General features: G+C 58.1%; 2 protein-coding genes across 7 annotated transcripts in view; one reads left to right on the plus strand and one right to left on the minus strand.

Annotated features, from left to right (window-relative positions):
* Window positions 1–1,411: 1,411 nt before the first annotated feature.
* LOC140897320 (eppin) lies at window positions 1,412–13,978 on the plus strand. Of its 2 annotated transcripts, none has more exons than XM_073309798.2 (4): window positions 1,412–1,581; window positions 1,899–2,075; window positions 3,484–3,651; window positions 10,747–13,978. In XM_073309798.2, the coding sequence occupies exons 1-4, from the start codon at window positions 1,485–1,487 to the stop codon at window positions 10,752–10,754; spliced, it is 450 nt and encodes a 149-aa protein (XP_073165899.2). In that variant the 5' UTR covers window positions 1,412–1,484; the 3' UTR covers window positions 10,755–13,978. The 2 variants fall into 2 exon arrangements, with proteins under 2 accessions (XP_073165899.2, XP_073165898.2); XM_073309797.2 differs by lacking the exon at window positions 10,747–13,978 and adding an exon at window positions 3,883–6,121.
* Window positions 6,882–27,372, minus strand: part of LOC140897307 (uncharacterized) — a 33,145-nt gene continuing 12,654 nt past the window's right edge. For 2 of the 5 annotated variants that reach the window (XM_078848301.1, XM_078848299.1), the window contains 16 exons: window positions 27,124–27,255; window positions 21,676–21,807; window positions 21,034–21,165; window positions 18,943–19,080; window positions 18,394–18,537; window positions 17,109–17,252; window positions 15,191–15,337; window positions 14,565–14,696; window positions 13,374–13,517; window positions 12,893–13,039; window positions 12,186–12,335; window positions 11,742–11,888; window positions 11,519–11,650; window positions 9,609–9,737; window positions 7,851–7,991; window positions 6,882–7,298 (listed from right to left, as the gene is read on the minus strand). In XM_078848301.1, coding sequence (XP_078704427.1) covers window positions 7,288–7,298; window positions 7,851–7,991; window positions 9,609–9,737; window positions 11,519–11,650; window positions 11,742–11,888; window positions 12,186–12,335; window positions 12,893–13,039; window positions 13,374–13,517; window positions 14,565–14,696; window positions 15,191–15,337; window positions 17,109–17,252; window positions 18,394–18,537; window positions 18,943–19,080; window positions 21,034–21,165; window positions 21,676–21,807; window positions 27,124–27,255 — 2,102 coding nt within the window. In that variant the 3' untranslated portion in view covers window positions 6,882–7,287. Of the gene's footprint in view, window positions 7,299–7,850; window positions 7,992–9,608; window positions 9,738–10,257; window positions 10,501–11,518; window positions 11,651–11,741; window positions 11,889–12,185; window positions 12,336–12,892; window positions 13,040–13,373; window positions 13,518–14,564; window positions 14,697–15,190; window positions 15,338–17,108; window positions 17,253–18,393; window positions 18,538–18,942; window positions 19,081–21,033; window positions 21,166–21,675; window positions 21,808–27,123; window positions 27,256–27,372 lie in introns of those variants that run through there. The other 3 variants (XM_078848302.1, XM_078848300.1, XM_078848303.1) reach the window with 3 other exon arrangements.

A 27,372-nucleotide genomic window follows, 5' to 3' on the forward strand; every position in this document is an offset into this window, starting at 1 on the left:
GCCTCGCCCATGTTAGTTGTGAGCTATTTATTTCTGGGGGTGTGTGGGAGGCTGAATGAGTGGCTGGGACCCCTCCCCACAGTGTCAGCTGATTTCTGGGAGGAAGCATGCATAGCTGGGCAAGCTCTGGCGGGGAAGGAGATGGACACAGGGAACCCTCCCTCTGCTTGCTCCAGGTCCAGAGAGACTGGAGGCGAGGGAGCGGCTGGTGGCCATGCCACCTCCCTGAAGCAGAGGTCTACCCTGGGCTCAGGTGAAAAGAAAATACGGGGGGTGAGGATGGGACCGAGCCCCTGGGAATATTTGAGTCCCAGGCTCCAGAGGGGAGGAGGCTGCCGGCCTGGATCTTCTCCTTCACCTGTTTTGCTCTCCCTCCCTGCAGCCAGGAAGCTGAAATGCACAAAGCACATTAAAGCCTCCCACACAGGCATGTGAGCGTGTGGGTGGGAATGAAGGGTGGCGCCAGGCTTGCTCCTTGTACGTGGGAGATCCCAGGAGCCCGGCTGAGCTGCGGCGCCGGGCTCTGTACATGGGGCTGGGATACTGCTGGGGAGAGCCGGCTTGTGGTTTCGGTTGGGTTGATGGAGCTGGTCCCCGTGTTCTGTCCGGGACTCTCGCCCGACTGAGTGCTGTAGAATAAACTCGTTGAGTGTTGTTCCCTTTCAATTGAGCTAGGTGTCCGCTAGTAAAGCGGTGGCCTGCCTGCCCCCAGCCCTCCCTCCCCAGGGGTCTGAACACCTGAAGATCAGCCCTGCACCAAATCAGCTTCTTTACATAGATTTTCTTGGAGCCGAAGTAGAATCCCAGGCTCCAGCCTCCTGCGGTCTCCCAGCGTGTCCCTTTGCTGCTTGGTCAATATCAACCCCTGCACTTTTCAGGGAGTGACATGTGGTGCTGGGGGCCCCGTCCCCTCCTGCCCTGGCAGCCTGTTCTCCTCTCTGTCCAGCTGGGGGGAAGGAAGAGGGGGGGGCATCACCATTTTATTAGTGAGGCAGAGTCTTGGGCCCAAACCATTGCTGATGGTTGCCTGTTTGGTTCCTGGCCCCCCTGACCTGGGGTTGGACCATCTGCTGGGCCCGTCCCCTGGGGCGTGGTGCACAGGGTCTCAGGAGATAACCGGGGTGCTCTGCCGCTGGCCGGGGCATGTTCCTGCCCTCCCCAGTGGCCCTGGTGACATACGGCCCAGCCATGCGGCTCAGCACAGTGACAAGCCAGTTCGCAGGAAGAGCCTTGTCTTACCTGTGCCACCGGCTGGCTCCTCCCCTTGCCTGCTCTCCCCAGGTGACCGCGCAAGGCTTGGCTGGGCAGGGCGGGTACCTGGGACCACTTACAGTGGAATGGAATAAGCTGGAGTCAGATTCCGACAGGTCCGGACAGGCCACCTGGGAGCCGGCCCCTCCCTCTGCCGCACCAGCCCCGCTTGCCAGACAGCTTAAATCTGCCCTGCCTCAGCCCTGAGGATCGAGACCCAGAGTCTCAGCACCATGAAGTCGGCTGGCATTGTGCTCCTTGCGGCCCTGCTCTCGCTGTGGGCCGAGCTGCCCGCTGCGTCCCGGGGAGACAGGTCGACTGCAGCACCTGGTGAGTGCTGAGAGCGGGCACCTGCCGGGCCAGCACACAGGTGCGGCACCTTGGGGCGTCCAGCCCTGGGATGAACTCCCCCGCCCCCGCGGAGGATGGGGGCTGGATTCTCGTGGGAGCTGCCCGCCCATGGGCTGTGCAGGACGAGGGGCAGACAGTGGATGTGCCTGGGGAGGGGGGGCAGTGCCTAGCCAAACCCGACCTGAGACCCATCTGGGGATCCCCCCCATGTGCCCAGCCCCCCCACTCCCGTGCAGGGTGGAGTTGTGGATCTCTGCAGGCCCGGTCAGTGCGCGCTGACCCGTCTCTCTTTGCAGTTAAGGCCGGTTACTGCTACCAGGTGGCCCCGGTGGGGGGGGTGTTTGACGGGAAGAACTGTAGTGCCTGCCGGGAGAACAACACCTGCTCCACTTGCTGCAGCGACGGCGACTGCCCCAGGGGCGACAAGTGCTGCCCGGACGAGTGTGGCTACACCTGCCAGATGGCAGTGACAGGTACGGGGGTCCTGGCCCCTGCGCCTCACCAGCTGGGAATGAGCCGGCCCCCAGAGCAGAGTGCCCAGCCCGAGGGCGGTAGGGGGGCTGCTGCTGGGCAGGCTGAGACACAGCTTCCTCCCCCTCCGAGCACAGGGCTGAGACTGTGCCACCCCCACCTGGGGGAGCCCCGATTCCACCGTCCGCGTCCCATGGCAGAGCCCGCGGGGCTGCTCTCGCCGGCCACATGCCGCCGCTCAGAGGTGCACTGCTGCGGGCCCAGCACGGTGCGGGATCCTCCGGAGCGGCTCAGAGCGCGGCCGGATGGCGGGGCCTCTAATGTGCAGGGCAGGGATGGGGTTTGCCAGGAGCTGGGAATGGGCGACGGGGGATGGATCACTTGGTGATTCCCTGCTCTGTTCCTTCCCTCTGGGGCACCTGGCCCTGGCCGCGGTCGGCAGACAGGACACTGGGCTGGATGGGCCTTTGGCTGACCCAGTCTGGCCGTTCTGATGGACTTATGTACCTGAGCCCTGCCTGCACCCCAGTCTGCACCGTTGCTCCCCACAGTGGGTGGCCTGTGTAGACGTGCTGGAAGCGCTGGCTGCTTGCTGTGCAGAGGGTGCCTGGAGCTGGGCTTGCCCCATGATTTGGAGCCGGGGAGCAGCCCAGCCTGAGCGGTTTGGGGTGCGGGGTGAATCTCAAAGATGTTTCCCTGCAACCAGAGGTCCGTGGCCGCTGGGCCATTCTGAGGCATGACGTTCTCTGGCTGTAGGGGCCTCATGTGGCCTCCCCATAGCCAAGGCTGCGTCTGATCCACCCTCGCTCCCAGGAGTGGGGGTGGAGGGTCCCATGGTTCCATATCGCCTGTGGGGTGACGTTTATGCCTGGGAAGTGGCTTCTCTGAGAAGCCCTGGTCCCTCCCCGGCTGGGACGAGCCTGTCCGACAGGTCCTGCTACCAATTCATTAACTCGCTCCAGCCTCCAGCTCCCGCTGCCCTCTGCGTGGGGTCCCTGGTGAACGGGCCGGGGCATTAGCAATGTGCCCATTGCCACGCCGCGTGTAACGCTCACCCCAGCAGTGGGCAGGGCCCCTGGCTTCCCAGCACATCACACCTTTGCGCTAACGGGCAGAGACGTGCATTGCAGCCAGCCCGCGCCTGGGCTCGGATTTCCCTGGTGGGGCCGGCCCTGACCCTTGGCAGGAGGCCTGGGGTAGCCGAGCTGGGCAGTGGAGGGCAGGATGGGTCTGATGCCAGGTGACGGGACGAGGGGCGTATGCAAGAGAACGGCTCTGCTGCCCTCCACCCCCACCCCACTTCGCAGGCCCCTCTGACAGCAGCGCCCCTGTGCCTGGGGCCTTAGGTGGCAGGGGTAGTTGGAGCCTCCCCCTTTGCCTCTCACAGCCCCCCAACCCTTTGCTCTGCAGATCTCTGCCACCTGCCCTCGGTGTGCGGCTATTGCAAGGCCAGGTTCCCTCGCTTCTTCTACAACTGGTCCAGCCAGGCCTGCGAGGAGTTTGTGTACGGCGGCTGCGGCGGCAACGGGAACAACTTTGAGACAAAGGAGGAATGTCTGCGGGCCTGCAGGCCGCCCGGTAAATGGAGCGGGCGGCCCAGCGCCACGGGGCAGAGCCCAGGGCTGGCTTGGGACCTGGGCCTCTCAGGGCAGGACTGTGCGCCCAGGATGGCAGCAGGCCCCCAAGTCTGGGAGGGAGGGGGGACCGCCCCCAAGCACTGGTGGGGGAAAGGCCATCTTTGGAGGGAGCTGGGAAGGAGAAGTGCCGTGGGCACGCCCTGGGCCTGACAGCATTGCCTTTCTGTCGCAGGCACTGCCTAGCCCTGGCCAGCGTGGGGGAGCCGAAGAGGAAGCTGCTGTTCCTGGCTGGTGCCTGTCTTCCCGGGCACAATTCCTGTCCCTTTCTGAGGGAAACAACTCCCTGCCTGGGAAGCCCGGACCTTTGCTCCCCCAGACCCTCTGCAGCAGGGTTTGGCTGGAGGCGGTTGCATTGTCTCCCAGGTGCAGAGCCAGCTCCCGTGGCCCCCGAGCTGGCCCAGCCCCGCTGCCGTTCTGTAGCCATGGACGTGTGTGTTGCGTGTTAACACTCAGCACGGAGCGCGGCGCTGGCAGGCAGGGGCTGCTATCAGCCAAACACCCCTTTCCCTGGGACCTCGTGAGGGTCTGAGGGGTTAAATACAAGGACTGACCCTTTTCAAACAGAAGTAGGTCTTGTCACTCGTGCCCTTGGGAGAGGAGGGAGCTGTGCACACAACTCTGGCTGGAGTGCAGACTCTGCCCCTGCTTCCCTATTGGAGGGGGTCGGGGCATTTGGGACTCCAGGGCACATTGGGTAGGGGGAGTGCACAGCCCTGGCATATGGGCAGCAGGGTCCCCTGCCAAGGCCCCAGTATGTGACAGGCCAAGCATGATCCCCTTCCTCCCAGCCTGCTGCTCTGTGCCCTTCGCTACCGTGACTCTTGTGCCAGCATGTGTTCTCCTTGAAGCCCCACCTCCTGGAGTCAGGGGAGCACGAGAATCTCAGCTTCATTTAAAACAACGGCTGTGCAGAAAAGCCTGAAAACGTAGCCCCATGAGCAACAGCCCCAGCCGACAAAGAATGAGACCCAGCACTTCCTATTTTAGACAGTCTCATGAGTTTTTAGTTCTTTTAACTGGCGATGCTACTACTCTTCCGTCTCAACCTTCGTGTCAGAGCCACCCATTTCGATCTGCTGGGCCTGCCCTGTTCAGACACCCACCCAGCTACAGGAAGAGGCAACGTGGGTAGGATAAGGCACTGGGCTGGCAGCCAGGAGACTTGGGTTCTAACCTCTGCACTGCAACTCTGGGCAGGTCTCTGTGCTTCTATTTCCCTGCCACCCCGTCTTGCCTGGGTGGAGCGTGAGCTCTCTGCATCAGGGGCTGTCTCTTATGCGTTTGCACAGCATCCAGCACAAGGGCCCTGATCCCAGGGAAGCCTTCGCCAACCACTAGAATAAAAATAAACTGTCATAACCCCGTCCCCTCCGGGTGGGGTCTGGTGCTTCTTCACCGAAATAGCGCTAGCAAGTATTTCTCAAGGTGCAGGGGCATTATCACCCCAGAATGCTCAGGTCCAGCAGAAAAACTCTCCCTGAAATAGAGTACATAGGGAATCTTATAGCAGCAAACAGACACTGCCAAATTCACAGCTCGCGAAGACTAGACTAGACTATCCCTACCCCACCAAACTGGTATTTGGGCTCAGGAGATGAATTTAAAGGCTCTGGCTCCACCCCCCGGAGAGTCCACTCAGGCAGGTTGGTGGAACCAGCTTGCCAGCCAATGGAAATGGGAAAACCAAATCAACCCCCTCAGGTTGCAGATCTGTTCTGCTTCAACCCACAAAGAATCCAGTCCGTTCTGGGCCTGGCCTCTCTCATTAGCAGGGCAGACAGCTATGCACACAAAGACAGAGCTCCCCTTCTGGACCCAAATGGACTCTTCTGCCCTGTGATTGGTGAGGCCAGAGAAACAAACCCTATAAATACTGGTGAGTCCTCCCCTTCCCCTTACTGCTGGGGCTTGTTGCTGTCTGGGAGGAGCTGCTTTCCAAGCCTGGCTCCCTTGACTGATGCTAGGCTGTGCTTGGGGCTTCCAAGACTGGGTTTGGCAGCTCTGGGGGATTTACTTGCAGGGACTGAGGCCTCAGCTAAGGGCTCAGCAGAACTAGGTGGTTCAAACATATGGGCTAAAGTGAGGTCTCTGCTGAGAGCTTTAGAAGGGGCTTGGGAACATATGGAAATTACTCATGCCTGCAGTTTGGGCTCTGCACAGGACCTCCACATCAGCTGTGCCATTCTGTGCCTGGCCTGAAATGTGTCCCCAGCTCTGTCCCTTTGCTGATCTCCCTGCCTGTTGCCCCTTTCAGGGCTTGCTCCAAGGCTGGAGCTGAGCTCACCTGCTAGGCTAGGGGCAGCTGATTGTCAAACTGCAGGGGTTAGGTTATGTGATGCTCAGTGGCTGGGGTTTCACAACTGTGAGCTGGGATCCTATCCCAAATGGCAAGTGAAACCACAACAGCCTCCTAAAGCACTGGGTGGCGGAACTAATCACAGCCTAGAGAACTGGGGAGATGGCCAGCCAGTGGGCTGGGGGGGTACAGGGGGAGTGCAGACCTCCGGTACTGGCACTAAGTGTGGGAGAACAGGGGCAGCTTTTCAGAAGATTTCTGGTGTGGGGCATGGGCAGCATCGCCTGCCCCACAGAGCAGCATGAGAAGAATGAGGCAATTATTGCCTTCCTAATAATTGTCTCCCTAGTCGGGTGGGGCAGCAAAGAGATAATGGATCATACAGCCCTATTTAAGTCTGGAGGGGATAACTGCCCCCCTTGCCCATAACAACTGATGTCCCTAGAGGATGCCCCCGATGTCCCGGGAGCCTTTGACTGGTGCTGTGTTGTTTTAGGGTGGCTGAGTACAGCTGCCTGGCCTGACACTTCCAGGGGAGCTCAGGACCCAGGGGGCCCTGTGGGCAGCCCCCAGCACAGGGCCTTGGCCTTCGGCTCAGTTGGTTTTATAACAGCTCTGACACCTCCTGGCGCCGAGGGGACAAGGACCAGGAGCGGGAAGCTGAGCTGAGCAGAGCTACAGTACCCACCTGGGTTCTGGGGGGAGCGCTCCGCTCACACCCGGCTACAGTGGCTCTCCAGAGCCCCAAGAGAGCGGGACAGGATGTGCTTGGGGGGTGGGACTTGGGGGGCAAAGCCAGCGAGTGGCTTGAGTTCTAACTGAATAATGGCTCCCGGGGCAGGACTCATCCCTGGTCCGCTCCCCCTGCCCCGTTTTCCCTCGGCTCAGCAGGGCTGGGCTGGCCCCATGCAGTACACTGGGTCTCGGGAGCTCTGCTGAGGTGGCAGCAGGCAGGAAGCTGCGTCTCTGCCCCAGGGGCTGGCGTTGGGTCTGCAGGCGGCTCCGCTCTGTGGTTCCAACAAGGTGGATTTGAGGAAATCTGGCACCTTCTCAGCTGCGCCCCGAAAGGGAAGCGACGGGCGGGCTGGTGGCTAGAACGCCCAGCTGGGCAGGGAACACAAGACTCGGGCCTGGCGCTGGCATTCAGTTTATTGCTGCAGGGTCTGTAGGGGTCTGGAAGTTGCGTTGGCAGGGCGTGGCCAGTGAAAGGTGTCTAACGATGGGCCATCCCGTGATAAAGGGGCGGCTTCCTTTCAGCTCCTGTGGTGCTGGGCCCGCTCGTTATACAGCATCTGAAACGCAAACAAGCAGAGCGGTCACGGGCAGGCGAGGGGACACCTTCCTTGAAGCTTTGGGCACAGACTGGACTCAGACTTACCCCTTTCCCTGCCCCACGTTCTGCTGAAAACCCCATTTCCCATATGCTCCGGGGACCCTGTGCTGGCCCCATTCCAGTTCTGTGCGGGGAACCCGGAGTTGGGGGAGTGTCAGGCTCAGCACCAGCCCGTGCCCAGTTTCCCTGTCCCGTAGGAAAGCTGGGAAGCAGCCAGGTACCCGGGTCCTTCCCTGGTGAAGCAGGGCACGGTGCCCTGGATACGCGTGAGGCCGGTACAGCGGTCTGTGCTGGCTGTCAGGGTGTGGCACACCCCTCCCGACGGGCCTGGTGCAGCCAGGTACCCGGGTCCTTTCCTGGTGCCCTGGATACGCATGAGACCTGTGCAGTGATCTGTGCTGGCTGTCAGGGCATGGCACACCCCTCCCGATGGGCCCGGTGCAGCCGGAGCCAGGAGCACTCGCTCGGCCCTGCACCCCCCGTGCGCAGGGATTCGCTGCGTAACTGGTACCTTCCTCTGGGTGTATGCAGCGCATCGCACACGTCCTAAAGCAGCACTTCTTCCTCCCAGGGCACGCATGGTCACTGTCACACTCTGGGGGGGCTGCGTGTCGACACTTTGCTGGGTCCGGTGGGCAGGTGCCAGGCTTTTCTGCAGCAGGAGGAGATCAGGCGGCCTTGTATGGGGGGGCGTTAGGGGGCCGGTGGACTCAGGCACGTGGTAGCACCCATGAATCCCAGCACCTAGGGGTGGCTGGGGACACTGACTGCCCAGAGCCATGTTCTGATTGGCTGGCTGGACCTTGCTGAGGATGTCGCAGCTCCCAGCGGAGCTAGGACGGGCCCTCAGCATCCTGGGTGCATTGTGGTAGAGGAGGTGACGGGGAGCAAGGGGTTGCCAGGCTGGGGTGGGGAGAAGCAGCCGGAGGAGGGAGTCCAGTGACCCCTGCAAACTGCCCCTCCTGCCCCCAGGTGCCAAGCGCCCCCTCTGCAGCAGACCAGGACCCTCCAGCTATGCTCTAGGGCACAGTAACTCCAGCCGCAGGGGACGCAGGAGAAAGGGAAGGGGTTGGTTGGCCACAGGCTGATGCCGGACGGGGGCTGGCGGGAGAAGGTCCCAGCCGGCAGGAGACTTTCACCCTAAGAGGGAGGGGGTTAAGCTGTGAGAACTCTGCCAGGTTGGGGAAGGCCATTGGTCACGCTGTGCATAGGAGCACTCAGCTGTGGCTCACCGCTGGGCTCCTTCGGCTGCTTCCTGACGGAGGTTAAGACAACACATAGGAGACACTTCCTCAAAGGGCCCTCTGCTGCCGCTGGAGAAGCCACCCATCTGCGTGGCTCCTGGACCCCTCCAGACGGGGTGAGCTGGCTTCCCCCTCATGACTGGAGCTCCCACTCTGAGCTGTATGGGTGTCTGTGTCCATAAAACCCCCGACAGGTCCCACACGGCTCCCCCAGATCCTGCTGACTTCCCACTACAAATCTCCCAAGGATCTGCCCAGACCCTGTCCATAATGCTGGGAGGATCCCTGCCCCCCACAGTCCCACGAACGCCACGGCAAAGAGGTGAGATGCCAGCAGACCCCACGGTCTGTGCTGGGCAGGGCTGGTCTCACCCAGCCTCCCAGCACTTGCTCTCCTGACAGAAAAGCTCTCGGTGCATGCGACAGGGGAGGCAAGGAGGAATCATTTCACAATGTCTGATAGTGGCACGGAGAGGCCAGGGCCCTGTGGGGCTGGGCGCTGGCCACACACAGGCCCTGCCCCGAGAGCTCAGAGTCTGTGTGTGGGGCAGGGCTCAGCTCTGGAGACACTAACACTGAGGGACTAAATTTACCTGCAGAGATTGGGGACATGCACACGTGACCACACCCATTACTGCAGCACTTCTGCCCCCTGGGACACTCCTCATCCTCCCCACATTGCTCCACTCAAAGGCCTGCCCCTTGGGACTCTGGACAAAGGCCAAGTCTCCCTGGAACACAGAACAGCCCCATGACACGGGCTCAGCCTAGGAGTGAAGCGACTCTGGCCCTCAGCATCTTGAGCTGGGAGCTCTCTATGGGAAGAGGGCCCAGGAAAGAGAGAAGCAGTTTGAGTAGAAACTCAGAGCCCCTGGGGTCTGGGGGGCAGCGGGATCATCCAGGGCTGGTTAATGGGGCTGTGGTCCTGCCCCTTCCCTGAGCGACCCCAACCCCTCCTCCCCTCCGGGCCCTGCATGGAGGGGAGTGTCTGCATCTGGGGCAGGGCTGACCCAGCCTGAGCTCACCTCCGGTGACTGCTGTCATGCAGACGTGGCCACACCCATTGCTGCAGCACTTCTGTCCCCGGGGACACTCCTCATCAGCAAAGCACAACTCCACGCAGGACCCAAAGCCCTGGGGCCTTGGGCAGACGCCTGCAACACAGAGTGGCCATGTGCCCATGAGACACCGGGCCTGCTGGAGCCTAACGACTCCAGATTGGAACAGGGGACCTACGGCAATGGGCCCAACGAGGGTGACGGAAGGCCCCTTGAAGGGACCCTTCCAGTTCAAGGTCCCAGGCCTTATCGTCAAAGAGCTCAGGGCCTGGGCCCTGCATATCTAACCAAGCCTAGACTGCTGGGATGGAGCTGCCCCCATGAGGGTAAAGCTCGTAGGGGCAGGAGACAGAGCTGCCTTGAGGCTGGCCCCAGACTGGAACAAGCTCCCCCAGAAGGGACCCCTCCAGACGGGGTGAGCTGGCTTCCCCCTCATGACTGGAGCTCGGGCCACCCCAAACCTCCCCCCATCCCCTGCTGCACATGCCAGGCGCACTGCTCTGACCAACTTCCTCCAGTATAAACACACAGCAGCGCAGGTACAGAAACCCCTGTGACGAAAAGAACAGGAGGACTTGTGGCACCTTAGAGACTAACCAATTTATTTGAGCATGAGCTTTCGTGAGCTACAGCTCACTTCATCAGATGTGGGACTGTTCTTAATGTTTCCTCTGAATAGTGTGCGGGTGCCTCAGTTTCCCCTGTGCAGTTCTTAAGAGTCTAGGGGGTGGGGTAAGGGTGTATGATCATTGCAGAGCCCGAGAGGGCAGGTGTGTGCAGGGGTCTGGACACAGAGAATGGCCGACACCCTGTTTCCTGGCCACGGATGTCCTGGGCCCTTCCCCCTGCAAGGTGAGAGCTAAAGGGTTGGAGAAAAAAGGAATCAGGTGCCCTCCTGGCCCGGGAAAGGGACAAAGCCCAGAGGAGGAGGGGCTGGAGGGGGAGTCAGTTTGGGGCTGGCTGCAGACGAGGAGTGAAGTGCAGACGTGGTTGTCTGGCTCACTGCCCCCCAAAATGGACCCAGCTGAGGGGTCCTGTTCTCCGTACGTACAAGCTCTGTTTTAGACCATGTTCCTGTTGTCTAATAAACCTTCTGTGTTCCCAGCTGGCTGAGAGTCCCATCTGACTTTGGAATTGGGGGGCAGGACCCTCTGGCTTCCCCAGGACCCTGCCTGGGTGGACTGGCTGTGGGAAACGCACAAAGGGGCAGAAGATGCTGAATGCTCCGAGGTCAGACCCAGGAAGGTGGAAGTTGTGTAAGCTGTGTGTCCTGCAGACAGTCTGCTCCCAGAGAGAGGAGACTTCCCCGGAGTCCTGACTGGCTTCGTAGGGTGCAGTTCCAGAGCATCGCCCGGGGACCCCGTGACAACCCCAAACGACCAAAATAAATGAGCAACAACTTGGCCAGCACAGACTGTCCCCTGCCTGGGGAGCGAGCCAACCACAGGAGAGATGTCAGGCATGTCGCCTCCCGCACTCCAGGCACCAGGGCAGGACAGAACCTGGCTGGGACAGAGCTCGACCCAAGCGGGCACAAGGGTCCTGGCCAGGAGAGAAACACCCCTGCCAGCTTCGGCAGAGACACCTGACGTCTGGGACCTGGGAGAGGCGGGACCGGTCAGACCTGGCCAGTGCTGGCATGCAGGGCAGGGCTCCCCGGAGAGGGCCTGATGCTGAGGGCTAGACCTTCATATCAGCCCTGCACGGCCTGTGAGCAGTGACTGCAGCTGGAACCCTCCCTTGCCCATGCACAGTGATACCAAGGCTCCTTTCCCTGGCATGTGGGCCCAACCAAGCAGTGCCCCTTTGCACTCCAGTCCATGGCCTGTGCAGGCCCACACTCCATGCTGCCCCCCAGGCTCTAGGTCTAGCCTCACCTCGGGGGACTTTCTGGCAGACATGGCCACAGCCATTGCTTCTGCACCTTTGTCCTCTGGGACACTCCTCGTCAGCTCTGCATCCGTCCACGCACGAGTCAGTGGGGCCATCCCCAGACTTGTCCTCTCTCTCTGTAACACAGCAGGGGGCCCAGATGCCCAATCACCAGGGGTGCGCAGAGCCCAGGGAGCCCCAGGGCAGGGGAAGGGAGCGTGCCCATACCTGTGCGCACGGCCACACACTCCCGGCGGCACCCCGTGTCGCAGCACTTCTCGTGTCTCTCGCACACATGGTCGTCCAGGCACTGGTGTGAATGGGGCTGCCTCGGGTCGCTGCAGGCCTCTGCCCTGGAACAGGCACCGGGATGCTCTGGGGAGGGGGAGGGGACAAGAGAGGGACAATGAACCCCTCCGTGGCAGGCGGGGGACCCTCCATATCAACCTGTAATGAGAACTGCCCACGGGGAGGGTCCCAGCTAGACTCTCGGGCCCCTCCAGCCCAAGCCCTCTGCAGACACATGCTCACTCCTGGCCCCTGCACCCCCATCCACCCTCTCTCTGCCGCACTGCCCTGGCATAGGGTCCTTTCTCTCCCTGGACTGCCAGTCTGGCCTGGGGATGAATGGGGCTGGTCCCGGGGGGGTGTCTCTGCAGCCGAGCTGGGTACCTTTGTAGTGGGGGACACAGCGCATGGCACAGCCGCTGAAGCAGCATTTCTCCTGCCTGGGGCAATCCCGGTCATGAGCGCAGGCGTCCTGCTCGCTGCACGGCACCAGCGTTTGCCAGGGCTTCTGCTTGGGGCACGCGCCGGGTTTCTCTGACAAGAGAGGGTGGGAAGGGCAGGTTTGGAGGCTGCTGGATAGAGGGTGTCACAGTGGGGACCCACCCCAGGGGGAGGGCACAGCCAGCCCATCTTGCTGCACCCACCGGCCCCTCGGAACTGCACTGGGGGATTCTTAGGGCTGGCTCTCCGGCCTGGCCCTGGAGTCCAGAGGCCTGACACAGCGGGTTGCAGCTCCCCCCCACCCAGCCTCGCTCAGCAGCTGCAGATCCTGACCCAGAGGTGCACAAAGCGGCTGCTTAGCGGCAGGCTCCACACCTTGCGCCCGGCACCCCCATGCTTGAGGCGGGGCTCCTGGCCCCTCGGTGCGCTGCAACCCCGGTGCTCTCTGCTCACACCTGGAGCGCAGGTAGCACCTGGCGCAGGGGTGGGGAGGTCTCCAGCTGCCCCTCGCCCGCCTTGCCCACAGCCGCTGGCGTGAACCCTTTCCTGCGGGGGATTCACCAGCGGGGCAAGGTAGTTCCAGGGGATGCTAACGGGGGTGACAGCCCCATGCTGGAGTGAGGGGAGCCCAGCTCCTGCCGCTCTGTTACCTCTCTCTGGGGCCTGGCATGTCCGGCCACACCCACTCTCACAGCACTTCTGGTCCCCCGCACACTCCTTGTCCCCTGCGCATGAGGACCTGCACAAGGGGGACTCGGACGCAATCCTGTCTGTCAGGGGGCAGATGCCGGGCTTCTCTGGAAAGCAGAAGGCAGAGGAGTGAGGGGGCTCACTGGGGTCTCATGATGGGACGAGCACCCTCCCCACCACTGGTCGTTCTGTCGTGATGTCACAGACACGGGGCTCCTTGTTTTCGCAGGCTGAGCCCTGGGCCCTGTCTGTCTCCACAGACATGGTGGCTCCGTGGCCCTATGCCTGGGAGCTTGTCTGAGAGCCTTGGGCACATGCCAGGCTGGCCTATCCCAGCCACCCCGATAAACCCGCAGGGACTGGCTCTGCCCTGTCTCTCCCCAGCGTCTCGCTTGCCCAGGTGAGGGGCTGCCTGCAGGGCAATCTGAACCTGCCTCCTACCTTCCAAAGGGGCCAAGCACTCGTGGTCACAGCCCTGCAGGCAACACTTCTGGGCCCTGGGGCACTCGCCGTCCCCTCGGCATCTGGCTTCGCACTCATAGCTGACGTAGAGCCCGTTGCGTACGGGGCAGAATCCAGGCTTCCCTGGGCAGAAAGAGGCCAAGGGCAGTCACAGAGCTGGCCAGAGGGAGGCCGGGGGGCGAGGGAGGGGTCTGAGCCCACCGGGGAAGGGAGCATCCCTAGCCCAAGCTGCCTGTGATCAGGTGGAGGGGCTGGGTGCTGTTGACGTGAGGAGCGTGGGATGCTGGCTCACTGGCAGTGCCAGGGGGTCATTGGGACCCTGTGTGCCCTTCTCTCTGCACCAGGGGGCCAGTTGCCCGTGGGGAGGGGGATTCCCTGGGCCCAGTGGTGCTGGCGATTCACCTCAGAGGCAAAGAGCCCAGGTGGGTGGGACCCCAGGCCAAGGCACAAGGCTGCCGCGCAGGGCCTGAAGACGGCCCGGGGGTGTGCCTGAGCCTGCCACGCTGCCCGCACCTGCTGTGGCTCCAAACGTGGGGCGTGTATGTGACGAAGCGGGACTGTTCTTAATGTTTCCTCTGAATAGTGTGGGGGTGCCTCAGTTTCCCCTAGGCAGTTCTTAAGTATCTAGGTGGTGGGAGAAGGGTGTGTGATCCTTGCAGAGCCCTAGAGGGCAGGTGTGTGCAGGGGTCTGGCTCTGCAAGGATCATACACCCTTATCCCACCACCTAGATACTTAAGAACTGCCTAGGGGAAACTGAGGCACCCCCACAATATTCAGAGGAAACATTAAGAACAGTCCCGCTTCATCACAGTGGGACTGTCTCTTCCTGGGTGAGGGCGCTGCAGGCGTGCCCACAGCCACTCGTGCAGTATTTCTGGCTCTCCGCCGGCCCCATGGCTCCTTGTCCAGTGGCCGGGCAGGCTGCCGGCTGGAACACAGGGTGGCCCAAGGCAGTCGGACCCTGATGAGCCCCTACTGCCTCCATGTGGGGAGGGAGAGGAGACCTCAGGGAAATGGACCCGCTGGGACAGGCAGAGAGCAGAGGCCCCTTTGTAGGCCCAGCCTCTAGCCCCGTTCCTGTCCACCGCTCGTGCGGTCCTGTCTTTGCATTCCCAATGCTGCCATAGGGCTATCGCTGCCATTCCTCCAGCACGGGGACAGACACTCACCGCTGCCCTGTGCTGGGCATGTCTGGTGGCACCGATGGCTGCAGCATCTCTCTGCTCTCGGGCAGTCCTGGTCACTGCGGCATCTCTGCCCACCGTGCCCCTCGGGGGCGGCTGGGCCAGCGCCGGGTTCCTCTGCAACACAGAGCGGTCACAGGGCAGTGACGCCCCATCCAGACAAGCCCTAACGCTCCAGCTGATATCGGGGGGATGGCAGGGAATGGGGCTGACAAAAGACCCTGCTCTCTCCTCAATCCAGCCTCAGCCCTTGAGTTCCAGCCTTTCCCCACCCACTGCACTGAGACCTTTTCGTTCCCAGGATGGTAACTTAGGAGGAAAAGGCCCGGTTGCCTCTGTCCTCAGCCCCTGTCATGGGCACCTCAATCTCCCCATATGCCCTCAGAGCTCTCTGCTCACTGCCTGTCCCTCTAGTCCCTCCCTGCTCCTCCTCCCGGTGCCCTGCTCCAGCCAGTAACTCTGGGTACCCCCCACATAAAGGTCACGGGCTCCAGAGAATCCCAGCCCCTGCACCAGAAAACTGGCCCTCGAGCCATCGGCCCCTGGGAGGGAGTGACGGGGTGGGCAGCGGGTGCCCCTGGAGCAGCCCACGTGGGCAGGTGCCGTCTCACCTGCCGTGGGGGAGGGCGGTGCACAGACGTAGCTGGAGCCCCTCCTGCAGCACTTGTCTCTCTTGTGGCAGTCGCTGTCCTGCCAGCACAGCGTCAGGGGCGGCCCCTCGTCTCTGATTTTAAATGCTGGACAAAGCCCCGGTTTCTCTGGAACACAGGCCAGGCGCGTGGCAGTGAGGCCCTGCCCAGTCACAGAGCTGCCCCAGCCAAGTCCCAGCGACTCCATGCGGGAATGGGGCGGCAGGCAGGGGGCTCCTTGGGGAAATGGGCCAGGCCCGGCCTGAAGGGCGGCCCAGAACCAGTCCCCTGGCCTGCTGCCTCGGCACCTTCCCTGGCCTCTCCTTGCCCTTTGCTCTCTGAGGTCGCCCCCTCTCTGCCCTGTGACCCCATCTGGCTGGGGCCCTGGCACGTCCAGTCCTCTTCCCCCAGACCCCTCCCTGCCCCAAGCCCTGCCCTCAGCTGCCCGTCCCCTCTCTGCCTCAGCTCACGTGCCCTCTGTCCTGCCAGCGCTCCCGCCCCATGTGGCCTCACTCTTTGCTCCATCATGGCCCTCGGTCCCCAGTTCTCTGGGCCCATGTCCTCTGCCCCCTGGCCCCCAGTGCTCTGTGCCCCACGTCCCCATTCCCAGACCCCTGGGACTGAGCTCCCTGCGGGAATGATGGCCTGAGTCTGAGCTGCTGGCTGGGGAGCAGGGACCATTCAGGACGTGTGTGACGTTATTGACTTGAACTGGGACCGTATAGAACATTGTTGCAACCAGGGTCCTGTAGTGGCACCAAACCTTGTATAAAGGGGGTCAAATAAGGTGTCTAAGACAAAGTTATTGTTTGCTGATTAGGATTATGCTATCTGTCTGCATGTATCATTTTTGTATTTAAAGATATAAGTATTGGCTCTGTACTGTCTGTATTTCAAACTTGTGCTGTGCTTCTGGGTGACACCCCAGACAAGTTGGTGTCAGCTCTGCCTAGCCTGCTTGATGGCCCATTAAGGACCATCCGCTATACAACTGACCCATTGAGAGAAGGCAGACACGCCTTGGGACTCAGCCAGGTGTGCAGGTACCTGCCTATGGACAGAACTCTGAGGTGTTTCCTGGCCATGGGATGGGCAGCTTGTCCTTGGGACAAAGGAAGACAGACCACATGGCAAGAGACTATACAAAGCTGCTGCAGCTCCTCCATCTGGTCTTCAGTCCTGCTTCCTACCTCTGGAGGGACTTGGCGACCCTGAAGCTTTGAACCAAGGACTGAAGGACCCATCCCAGCTGGGGATGTTCTCCAGAGACTGGATTTGAACCTGCCGTTTATTCCATCACTGCTGCAAGCCTGAACCGAGAACTTTGCCGTTACTGGATGTCATTGATTCCATTTAACCAATTCTAGCTCTCCTCTCTATCTTTCCCTTTTATGAATAACCCTTCAGATTTTAGATTCTAAAGGATTGGCAACAGTGTGATTTGAGGGTAAGATCTGATTTGTATTTTGACCTGGCTCTGTGGCTTGGTCCTTTAGGCTTGAGGGAACCTTTTTTCTTTTACTGGGGTGTTGGTTTTCATAACCATCTGTCCCCATAACGAGGGGCACTGGTGGGGATGCTGGGAAACTGGGGTGTCTAAGGGAATTGCTTGTGTGACTTGTGGTTAGCCAGTGGGGTGAGACCGAAGTCCTCTCTGTCTGGCTGGTTGGGTTTGCCTCGGTGTGCAAAGGACCCCCGGGCTTGGGCTGTGGCTGCCCTGCTTGAAGCAATTTGTCCTGAATTGGCCCCTCTCCGTGGGATCCCGCCAGAACCAGCAGCGTTACAGCGTGTTTCTGCGGTGGGTCCTGGCTCATGCCTACATGTCCCAAATGCCTCTCACCTGCGCAGCAGTGAGCCTCGCCTGTGTGGGGCCGGGCTCCGAGAGGGGCAGCAAACTCACCGTGCTGGGGGGCAAGACAGGTGGGGCCACAGTGGAGGTGGCAGCATTTGGCAGCTCCTCCGCAGTCACTGTCCTGGGTGCAGGGGGATAGACAGGGCTCCTGGCTGGCCCCTGGGGCTCTGGCTGGGCACACTCCAGGTTTCACTGAGACAGAGCAGGCCAAAGGGTGACACAAACAGTGCGGTGAGAAGGGAGGGGCTGGAGAAATCAGCACCGAGGGGCTGGAGAAATCAGCACCCGCCTCCCTCGTAGATCACTTGTGCGCCCTCTGCCCTGGCCTGTCCCTCCGCTGGGAGCAAGACTGCCCAGGAGAGTGGAGTCCTAGCCAGGGGAACCAGCCAGGGCAGTTCAGGAGCAAAGCGCTGGGGTAGTGCGTCTGCAAATGGCTGCACACATGCGAATCAGCTCCCGCCAGCGCTCCCTGGCAGGGCATCACAGAGGTGGGAGGCTAGGGTGACCAGATAGAAAGATTGGGACAGGGGGTGGGGGGTAATAAGCACCTATATAAGAAAAAGCCCCGAATATTGGGACTGTCCCTATAAAATCGGGACATCTGGTCACCCTAGGGGATGTTTGCTGGGGATGGGGTTAACGGTGCCTTGCACAGAGCGAGCCCAGGGCTTGGGCACATGTTGCCAAGATGTTAAAAGGAGGCTTCCCTGGGCCATGCCACCTCTGTGTGCACAGGGTAACTAGCAACCCAAGCCCCAGCGGTTAGCGAGTCCCTCAGTGCCCAGTGGTCTCGGTCTATGGCTAGGGACGCACCGGCTCACTGCGGACAGGTGGACACACTGGGAAGGGGCAGAGGTGAGCCAGAGAGAACGAGTCTGTGGCTGGAGGCTGCCCTGCAGGGAGCAACTGCAGAAGCTCCATCTGTTTAGTTTCTCAAGAAGGTTGAGGTGACTTGGTCACGGTCTGCAGCTGTCTGCACGGAGAGGGATTTCTGAGAGAAGTGGCTGGGAGCTGGGGCCCCACATCTTCAGGTTAGAAGCAAGGAGCAGGGCGGGGTGGTGGGTTGTGTCACTTGGGCGTTAGCTCAAGTCTGAACATCTCTCTCTCTGAGGTCTGCTCTAGCTCCACCAGGAGTTCTGGGCTGGGTGCAGGACTCCCCAGGCGAGGGTCTCTGGCTGTGCTATGCAGGAGGGCAGATGGGTCCCTACGGGTCTGGGGCACAGCGGGGCCAGCTGAATGCCCCCTGGACACAGCGGGTTCGAAATCCACCCGAATGTGCCTTTCTAAGGACTGATCTGCAATGGGCCCTGCACGAGGATCCGCTGCCTCTCACCGACAAGCTTCACGGCCACGCAGGCCAGGCCACAGCCGTTGCTGCAGCACTTCTGGGCGCCCGGGCAGTCGCTGTCGGAACGGCATCTCTCATCACAGGCACCGACGGCTCCTCCTGGTAACACCGGGCAGACTCCAGGCCTCACTGCAAGACCCAACAGCCACACGGAGTGAGACCCAGCCTGCGCACCGAAGTGCAGCAGTGGGAGTGGGGGAGGGAAATGGGCCATGCTGGGAGAAGGAAGATAGACCCCACGGCCGCTGTCCTCTTGTGCCCTTAGCCTCTGCACTGGTGCTCTTTGCGGAGAGAAGGCCCCATGTCCATGTTAAGGATCTGCCAGTCTCAGAGTCTCTGAGGCCAGCCGGGAGTCGGGATCATTCAGGGCAGGTTTATGGGACTGGGCTTCTGGCTCCTGACTGAGCGAGCCCCAGCCCCAGCTCAGGCAGGCAGCTCTCAGCCCTTGGGGAGCCCTGTACTCAGCTCATCCGGGGATCAGCACACGCGGCAGGGCTGAGCACAGAGATGCTGATGTGTAAGGTCTGAACATACCTTCAGCGATGACTCCCATGCAGACGTGACCACACCCGGTGCTGCAGCATTTCTGCCCCCTGGGGCACTGCGTGTCCCTGGTGCACTTCTCCACACAGAGGCCAGGTCTCTGCAGCGTCGGGCAGATGCCGGGTCTCTCTGGAACACACAATGGGCGTGCGGCAGAGACCCTGCCCAGTCACTGAGCTGCTTTCGTCTCCAAGTTGGTCAAGTTCCCCCCACAACTGCCATAAACAAACGACCCATTTCCCCGAGTTGGAGGGGCCAGAGTGGCAAGAAGCGAAGGCCTCCCTGCGGCCCGTCTCGGCAGGGAGCTGGCAAACATGTAGGGCCCAGTGAGGTCCCTCATGGGGAAGGGGGAGTGGAACAGAGAGGAAGCTGACAGGGCTCTAGAGACATGAATGGGGCTCTGCTGGGACCTCGCCAGGGGGTGGCAGGGGATTGCAGGGACCAAGGGAGGAGCGAGAGATTCAGGGCAGGAGGTGGATGGAGCAGGCGTCAGAAGCACACAGCTGGATCCCCTGTAGGTTTCAACCCCCGCCCCCCCGGGATGCTCCAGGGGGCTCTGCTCTGTCCCTGGGGGTGGTGTAGATGCTCAGGGTGCTGTTGTCAGAGCCACCCCAGCCAACACCTGATAACTCCATGTGGGAAAGAGGGGGTGTCCTGAGGGAAGGGGACAGAGCAGGACTGAAGGACCTCAGCTGCCCGGTAATGCCAAGTAACGATGGGCAAAGCCTGGATCGCGCTGCCCCTGTGTGCTGCCCCATTCTTCCTGCGTGGGACAAAACATAAGAACGGCCATCCTGGGTCAGACATTTGTAAGTTCAACTTTCGTGATAAAGAGATTGCACTGCAGTACTTGTATTAGGTGAATTGAAAAATCCTATTTCTTTTGTTTTTTTATAGTGCAAATATTTGTAATACAAATATGAAGTGAGCACTGTACCCTTTGAAAATATTTGAAAATGTAGAAAACATCCAAAAATATTTAAATAAATGATATCCACAGTATGCATCCGATGAAGTGAGCTGTAGCTCACGAAAGCTCATGCTCAAATAAATGGGTTAGTCTCTAAGGTGCCACAAGTCCTCCTGTTCTTTTTGCGAATACAGACTAACACGGCTGTTACTCTGAAACCTGTTATTATGGTTTATGTGATGCAGCAGGGAGTGGGGAGTGTTGACCTGGGAATGTGGCAGGGGAGTTTCAATGGGAGACCTGAGAGCCTGTAACCTGAGCCAGGAGGGGGTGGGGGAGGTAACACCTCTGCCCGGGAATGTGAACAGAGGCTGCAGGAGGGAGCCTGCTGGGGGAGGGTTAGGTTCAGTTTGGGGCTGGATGGAGGAACACAGGGAACCCCAGGGCTGGGGTCTAAGCTCCCTGCTCCCCCAGAAGGACTTGACTGAGGGGTCCTGGGTGTACCCACAAGCTCTGTTTGTTCCTGTTGTCCAATAAACCTTCTGTTTTACTGGCTGGCTGAGAGTCTCAGTGAATCCCAGGAAGAGGGGTGCAGGGCCCTGACTCTTCCACACTCCGTGACAGTTTAACAGTGTGACTAATCATGATTGATTTTTTTTAATTGCTTGACAGCCCTAGTTTTCAGAGAACTATCCATGATGATTCCAAGATCTCTTTCTTGGTGTTAACAGCTGTTTTAGATCCATCATTTTGTATGTACAGGTGGGATGATGTTTTCCAATGTGCATTACTTTGCATTTATCAACACTGAATTTCATCTGCCACTTTCTTGCCCAGTCACCCAGTTTTGTGAGGTCCCTTTGTAGCTCTTCACAGTCAGCTTTGGGCTTAACTATCTTAAGGAATTTTGTATTGTCTGTAAGTTTTGCCATCTCACTGTTTATCCCTTTTTCCAGGTCACTTATGAATACATTGAGACACCCTGCAGCTCCCTGGAGTGACCCTCTTCACCTACCGGGACGGGAGCTGTCATTCCCCAGAGTCCAGCTCCGCCCCCCAGAAGGCAACTGGCTGAGGGCTGGGGCTGAGGGCGGCATTATTATGGGGCCGATGGGGGCGAGGGATGGACACAGCTCGGATTCCTGCTGCCAATGGCACAGGGTGGGGCTTACCTTCGCCCTGTGCGGGGCACTCTGTACGACACCGACGGCTGCAGCATCTCTCTGCTCCCGGGCAGTCCCGGTCACTGTGGCATCTCTGCCCACCGTGCCCCTCGGGGGCGGCTGGGCCAGCGCCGGGTTCCTCTGCAACACAGAGTGGTCACAGGGCAGTGACGGCCCATCCAGACAAGCCCTAATGCTCCAGCTGGTATTGGGGGGGTGAGGGGAATGGGGCTGACTGGGGCTGGAGCCAGACCCAAAAGTGTGAGAATGTCCAATCTCCTTCTCCAGCCCCTGCTCCCGCTGGCCTCAGCCCCTCCCACATGTGCCCCCACCTCCCGAAGAGAGATCACACTGGGCAGGACAGGCCCCACCACAGACATGCACCAAATTGCTCTAGAGCCCCACGGCTCCCTCACACCTGAACACAAGCCCGGCTCCCTGCCCAAGCTGCCCTCTTCCTGCCCCCCTCTCCTGTTAGTGTTGGAGAGGCAATATGGAGTGGGCTGGAACCCTGGCCCCCTGGCTCGGAAGGACAAGCAGCCTTGGACCTAGGGTGGCAGAGATCAGGGTAATAAATGGGGTTGGGTCAGCAGAGATTCCCATTGGTCTGTGTAACCCGGGACCCTTGAGCCCATTCCCAGCTCCTCTTACCTTCGCCCTGCGTGGGGCACTCTGTACAACACCGATGGCTGCAGCACCTCTCTGCTCCCGGGCAGTCCCGGTCACTGCGACATCTCTGCCCACCGTGCCCCTCGGAGGCAGCTGGGCCAGATGTGGGGGTCTCTGTTACACAGAACAGCCCCATGGCAGTGAGACCCCGGCTGGGCACAGAGCCGCACCAGATATAGCCTCACACCTCCATGGGAAAGGGGGTGTCCTAAGGGAACCGGGCCAGACCAGGAATGAAGAAGGACCCCGGTGCCTGTCCCGTCCCGTCCCGCTAGCTCTGTGTGCTGTTCATCACACTTAGCCCCCTCCCTGTCCAGCGTTATCCTTTCCCTTCCTTCAGCTCCGCACCTGTTGTGACAAAGTGGGACTGTTCTTAATGTTTCCTCTGAATATTGTGGGGGTGCCTCAGTTTCCCCTAGGCAGTTCTTAAGTATCTAGGTGGTGGGGTAAGGGTGTATGATCGTTGCAGAGCCCTAGAGGGCAGGGGTGTGCAGGGGTCTGGACACAGTGAATGGCCGACACCCTGTTTTCTGGCAACTGATGGCCTGGGCCCTTCCCCCTGCAAGGTGAGAGCTAAAGGGTTGGAGAACAAAGGAATCCGGTGACCTCCTGGCCCGGAAAGGGACAAAGCCCAGAGGAGTGGGGGCTGGAGGGGGAGTCAGTTTGGGGCTGGCTGGGGACAAGGAGTGAAGTGCTGATGGAGTTGTCTGGCTCACTGCCCCGCAAAATGGACCCGGCTGAGGGGTCCTGTTCTCTGCACCTACAAGCTCTGTGTTAGACCATGTTCCTGTCGTCTAATAAACCTGTTTTACTGGCTGGCTTAGAGTCTTGTCTGACTGCGGAGTTGGGGTGCAGGACCCTCTGGCTTCCCCAGGACCCCGCCTGGGCGGACTCGCTGTGGGAAGCGCACGGAGGGGCAGAGGAGGCTGAATGCTCCGAGGTCAGACCCAGGAAGGTGGAAGTTGTGTGAGCTGTGTGTCCTGCAGACAGGCTGCTCACAGAAAAGAGTCCTGCCTGGCTTTGTAGGGAGCAGTTCCAGAGCATCGCCCCGGGACTCCATGACACCTGTAATGCCAGGTAATGATGGGCAAAGCCTGGATCTCCCTGTCCCTGGGTGCTGACCCATTCTAAAATCCCTACAGCTCCCTGGAGTGACCCTCTTCACCAACCGGGAGGGGAGCTGCTCTTCCCCAGAGTCCAGCTCTGCCCCCCAGAAGGCGACTGGCTGACAGCTGGGGCTGTGGGTGGCATTATTACCAAACCGATGGGGGTGAGGGATAGGATCTAGAAATCTAAATAATAAGATGGGTGAACTAGAGTGCCACGTATTAAATGAGGCTATTGATATAATTGGCATCACAGAAACTTGGTGGAATGAGGATAATCAATGGGACACAGTAATACCAGAGTACAAAATATATCGGAAGGACAGAACAGGTCGTGTTGGTGTGGGAGTGGCACTATATGTGAAAGAAAGTGTAAAAAATCTTAAATGAACCAAACTGTACCACAGAATCTCCGTGGATAGTAATTCCATGCTCGAATAATAAGAATATAGCAGTAGGGATATATTACCGACCACCTGACCAGGATGGTGATAGTGACTGTGAAATGCTCAGGGAGCTTAGAGAAGGTATTAAAATAAAAAACTCAGTAATAATGGGGGATTTCAATTATGTATCCCCATGTTGACTGGGTACATGTCACCTCAGGACGGGATGCAGAGAGAAAGTCTCTTGACACCTTAAATGACTGCTTCTTGGAGCAGCTAGCCCTGGAACCCACAAGGGGAGAGGCAATTCTTGATTTAGTCCTAAGTGGAGCACAGGATCAGGTTGAAGAGGTGAATATAGCTGGACCGCTTGGTAATAGTGACCATAATATAATTCAATTTAACATCCCTGGGCGGGGAAAACACCACAGTGGCCTCACACTGTAGCATTTAATTTCAGAAAGGGGAACTACACAAAAATGAGGAAGTTAGTTAAACAGAAGTTAAAAGGTACGGTGCCAAAAGTCAAATTCCTGCAAGCTGCATGGAAACTTTTTAAAGACACCATAATAGAGGCTCAACTTAAATGCGTATCCCAAATTAAAAAACATAGTACGAGAACCAAAAAAGTGCCACCATGGCTAAATAACAAAGTAAGAGAAGCAGTGAGAGGCAAAAAGGTATCCTTAAAAATACCAGATAAAGTCTGCTGCAGTTTCCACGGCATGCATCCGATGAAGTGAGCTGTAGCTCACGAAAGCTCATGCTCTAATAAATGGGTTAGTCTCTAAGGTGCCACAAGTCCTCCTTTTCTTTTTGCGAATACAGACTAACACGGCTGTTACTCTGAAACCTTAAAAAAGTGGAAGTTAAATCTTAGTGAGGAAAATAGAAAGGAGCATAAACTCTGGTAAGAGAAGTGTAAAAATACAATTAGGAAAGCCAAAAAAGAATTTGAAGAACAGGTAACCAAAGACTCTAACAGTAATAGTAAACAATGTTTTAAGTACATCAGAAGCAGGAAGCTGCTAAACAACGAGTGCGGCCACTGGATGATCAAGGTGCTAAAGGAGCACTCAAGGATGCTAAGGCCATTGTGGAGAAGCTAAATTAATTCTTTGCATCAGTCTTCACGGCTGAGGATGTGAGGGAGATTCCCAAACCTGAGCCATTCTTTTTGAGTGACAGATCTGAGGAACTGTCCCAGATTGAGGTGTCATTGGAGGAGGTTTTGGAACAAACTGATAAAATAAACACTAATAAGTCACCAGGACCAGATGATATTCCCCCAAGCGTTCTGAAGGAACTCAAATGTGAAATTGCAGAACTATTCACTGTGGTGTCTAACCTATCATTTAAATCAGCTTCTGTACCAAATGACTGGGGGATAGCTAAGGGCTCCAGAGGTGACCCTGGAAATTACAGGCCGGTAAGCCTGACTTCAGTGCCAGGCAAACTGGTTGAAACTACAGTAAAGAACAGAATTGTCAGACACATAGATGAACATAATTTGTTGGGGAAGAGTCAACATGGTTTTTCTGAAGGGAAATCATACCTCACCAATCTATTAACATTATTTGAGTGTGTGACTAAGTGGGACAGTTCTTAACGTTTCCTCTGAATACTGTAGGGGTGGCTCAGTTTCCCCTAGCATTTCTTAAGTCTGTAGGTGGTGGGATAAGGGAGTGTAATTGTTGCAGAGCAAAGGGCCAGGGTACATAAATTGCCGACACTCTGTTTCCTGGAAACTGATGGCCTGGCCCTTCCTCCCTGCAAAGTGAGAGCCAAAGGGTTGGAGAACAAAGGAATCCGGTGACCTCCTGGCCCGGGAAAGGGACAAAGCCCAGAGGAGGAAAGGCAGGAGAGAGTTTCAGTTTGGGGTTGGCTGGGGACGAGGAGTGAAGTGCAGATGGGGTTGTCTGGCTCACTGCCTCCCAAAATGGACCCAGCTGAGGGGTCCTATTCTCTGTACCTACAAGCTCTGTTTTAGACCATGTTCCTGTCGTCTAATAAACCTCTGTTTTACTGTCTGGCTGAGAGTCACGTCTGACTGTGAAGTTGTGGGGCAGGACCCTCTGGCTTCCCCAGGACCCCGCCTGGGCAGACTCACTGTGGGAAGCGCACGGAGAGGCAGAGGATGCTGAATGCTCCGAGGTCCGACCCAGGAAGGTGGAAGCCGTGAGAGCTTCTTGCCCTGAAGACAGTCTGCTCCCAGAGAGGAGACCTCACCAGAGTCCTGACTGGCTCCATAGGGAGCAGTTCCAGAGCATTGCCCAGGGACTCCGTGACAGTGGGTATCAACAAGCATGTGGACAAGGGTGACCCAGTGGATATAGTGTAATTAGATTTTCAGAAGGCCTTTCACAAGGTCCCTCCTCAAAGGCTCTTAAGAAAAGTGAGCTGTCATGGATTGGTAACTGGTTAAAAGATAGGAAACAAAGCATAGGAATAAATGGTCAGCTGTCAGAATGGAGAGAGGTGAATAGTGGTGTCCCCAGGGGTCTGTAGTGGAACAAGTCCTATTTAATATATTCATAGATTATCTGGAAAAAGGGATAAACAGTGAGGAGGCAAAGTTTGTAGACGATACAAAACTACTCAAGATAATTAAATCCCAGTCAGACTGCGAAGAGCTACAAAAGGATCTCTCAAAACTGGGTGACTGGGCAACAAAATGCCAGATGAAATTCAATGTTGATAAATGTAAAGTAATGCACATTGAAAAAATAATCCCAACTATACTTATAAAATAAAGGGGTCTAAATTAGCTGTTGCCACTCAGGAAAGAGGACTTGGAGTCATTGTGGATAGTTCTCTGAAAACATCCACTCAATGTGCAGCAGCAATCAAAAAAGAGAAGAGAATGTTGGGAATCATTAAGAAAGGAATAGATAATATAAGACAAAAAATATCATGCTGCCTCTCTATAAATCCATGGTACGCCCACATCTTAAATACTGCGTGCAGATGTGGTCGCCCCATCTCAAAATTGATATATTGGAATTGGAAAAGGTCCAGAAAAGGGCAAAAGAAACGAGATGGGGTATGAAATGGCTTCCCTGTGTGGAGAGATTAATAAGACTGGGACTTTTGATCTTGGAAAAGAGACGACTAAGGGGGGATATGATAGGGGTCTATAAAATCATGACTGGTGTGGAGAAAGTAAATAAGGAAGTGTTATTTACTCCTTCTCATAATACAAGAACTAGGGGTCATAGAATCATAGAATATCAGGGTTGGAAGGGACCTCAGGAGGTCATCTAGTCCAACCCCCTGCTCAAAGCAGGACCAATCCCCAACTAAATCAACCCAGCCAGGGCTTTGTCAAGCCTGACCTTAAAAACCTCTAAGGAAGGAGATTCCACCACCTCCCTAGGTAACGCATTCCAGTGTTTCACCACCCTCCCTAGTGAAAAAGTTTTTCCTAATATCCAACCTAAATCTCCCGCACTGCAACTTGAGACCATTACTCCTTGTTCTGTCATCTGGTACCACTGAGAACAGCCTAGATCCAAATGAAATTAACAGGCAACAGATTTAAAACAAACAAAAGGAAGTTTTTTTCACACACAAAAAAAACCACACAGTCATCTTGTGAAACTCCTTGCCAGAGGATGTTGTGAAGGCCAAGACCATAACTAGGTTCAAAAAAGAACTAGATAAATTCATGGAGGATAGGTCCATCAATGGTTATTAGCCAGGACGGGCAGGGACGGTGTCCCTAGCCTCTGTTTGCCAGAAGCTGGGAATGAGCCACAGGGGATGGATCATTTGGTCATTCCCTGTTCTGTTTCTTCCCTCTGGGGCACCTGGCACTGGCCACAGTCGGAAGACAGGACACTGGGCTAGATGGGCCTTTGCTCTGACCCTGTATGGCCATTGTTATGTTCTTATGATCAGCTCTGAGTTCTGTGCCAATGGCACAGGGTGGGGCTTACCTTCGCCCTGTGTGGGGCACTCTGCACGACACCGACGGCTGCAGCATCTCTCTGCTCCCGGGCAGTCCCAGTCACTGCGGCATCTCTGCCCACCGTGCCCCTCGGGGGCGGCTGGGCCAGCGCCGGGTTCCTCTGCAACACAGAGTGGTCACAGGGCAGTGACGGCCCATCCAGACAAGCCCTAACGCTCCAGCCGGTACCAGGGGTGGAGGCCCTGCTGGGAACAGGGCCAAGGGGACTGCAGGCAGA

The sequence above is a fragment of the Lepidochelys kempii genome, chromosome 13, assembly GCF_965140285.1.
Source record: "Lepidochelys kempii isolate rLepKem1 chromosome 13, rLepKem1.hap1, whole genome shotgun sequence".
Lineage (NCBI taxonomy): Eukaryota > Metazoa > Chordata > Testudines > Cheloniidae > Lepidochelys > Lepidochelys kempii.

Bases quoted from the DNA above. Each gene is read 5' to 3' on its own strand.
- LOC140897320 (XM_073309797.2), top strand. From the start codon at position 1,485: ATGAAGTCGGCTGGCATTGTGCTCCTTGCGGCCCTGCTCTCGCTGTGG. The intron at 1,582-1,898 runs GTGAGTGCTGAG...CTCTCTTTGCAG, and splicing joins CAGGTCGACTGCAGCACCTG to TTAAGGCCGGTTACTGCTAC. The intron at 2,076-3,483 runs GTACGGGGGTCC...TTTGCTCTGCAG, and splicing joins CTGCCAGATGGCAGTGACAG to ATCTCTGCCACCTGCCCTCG.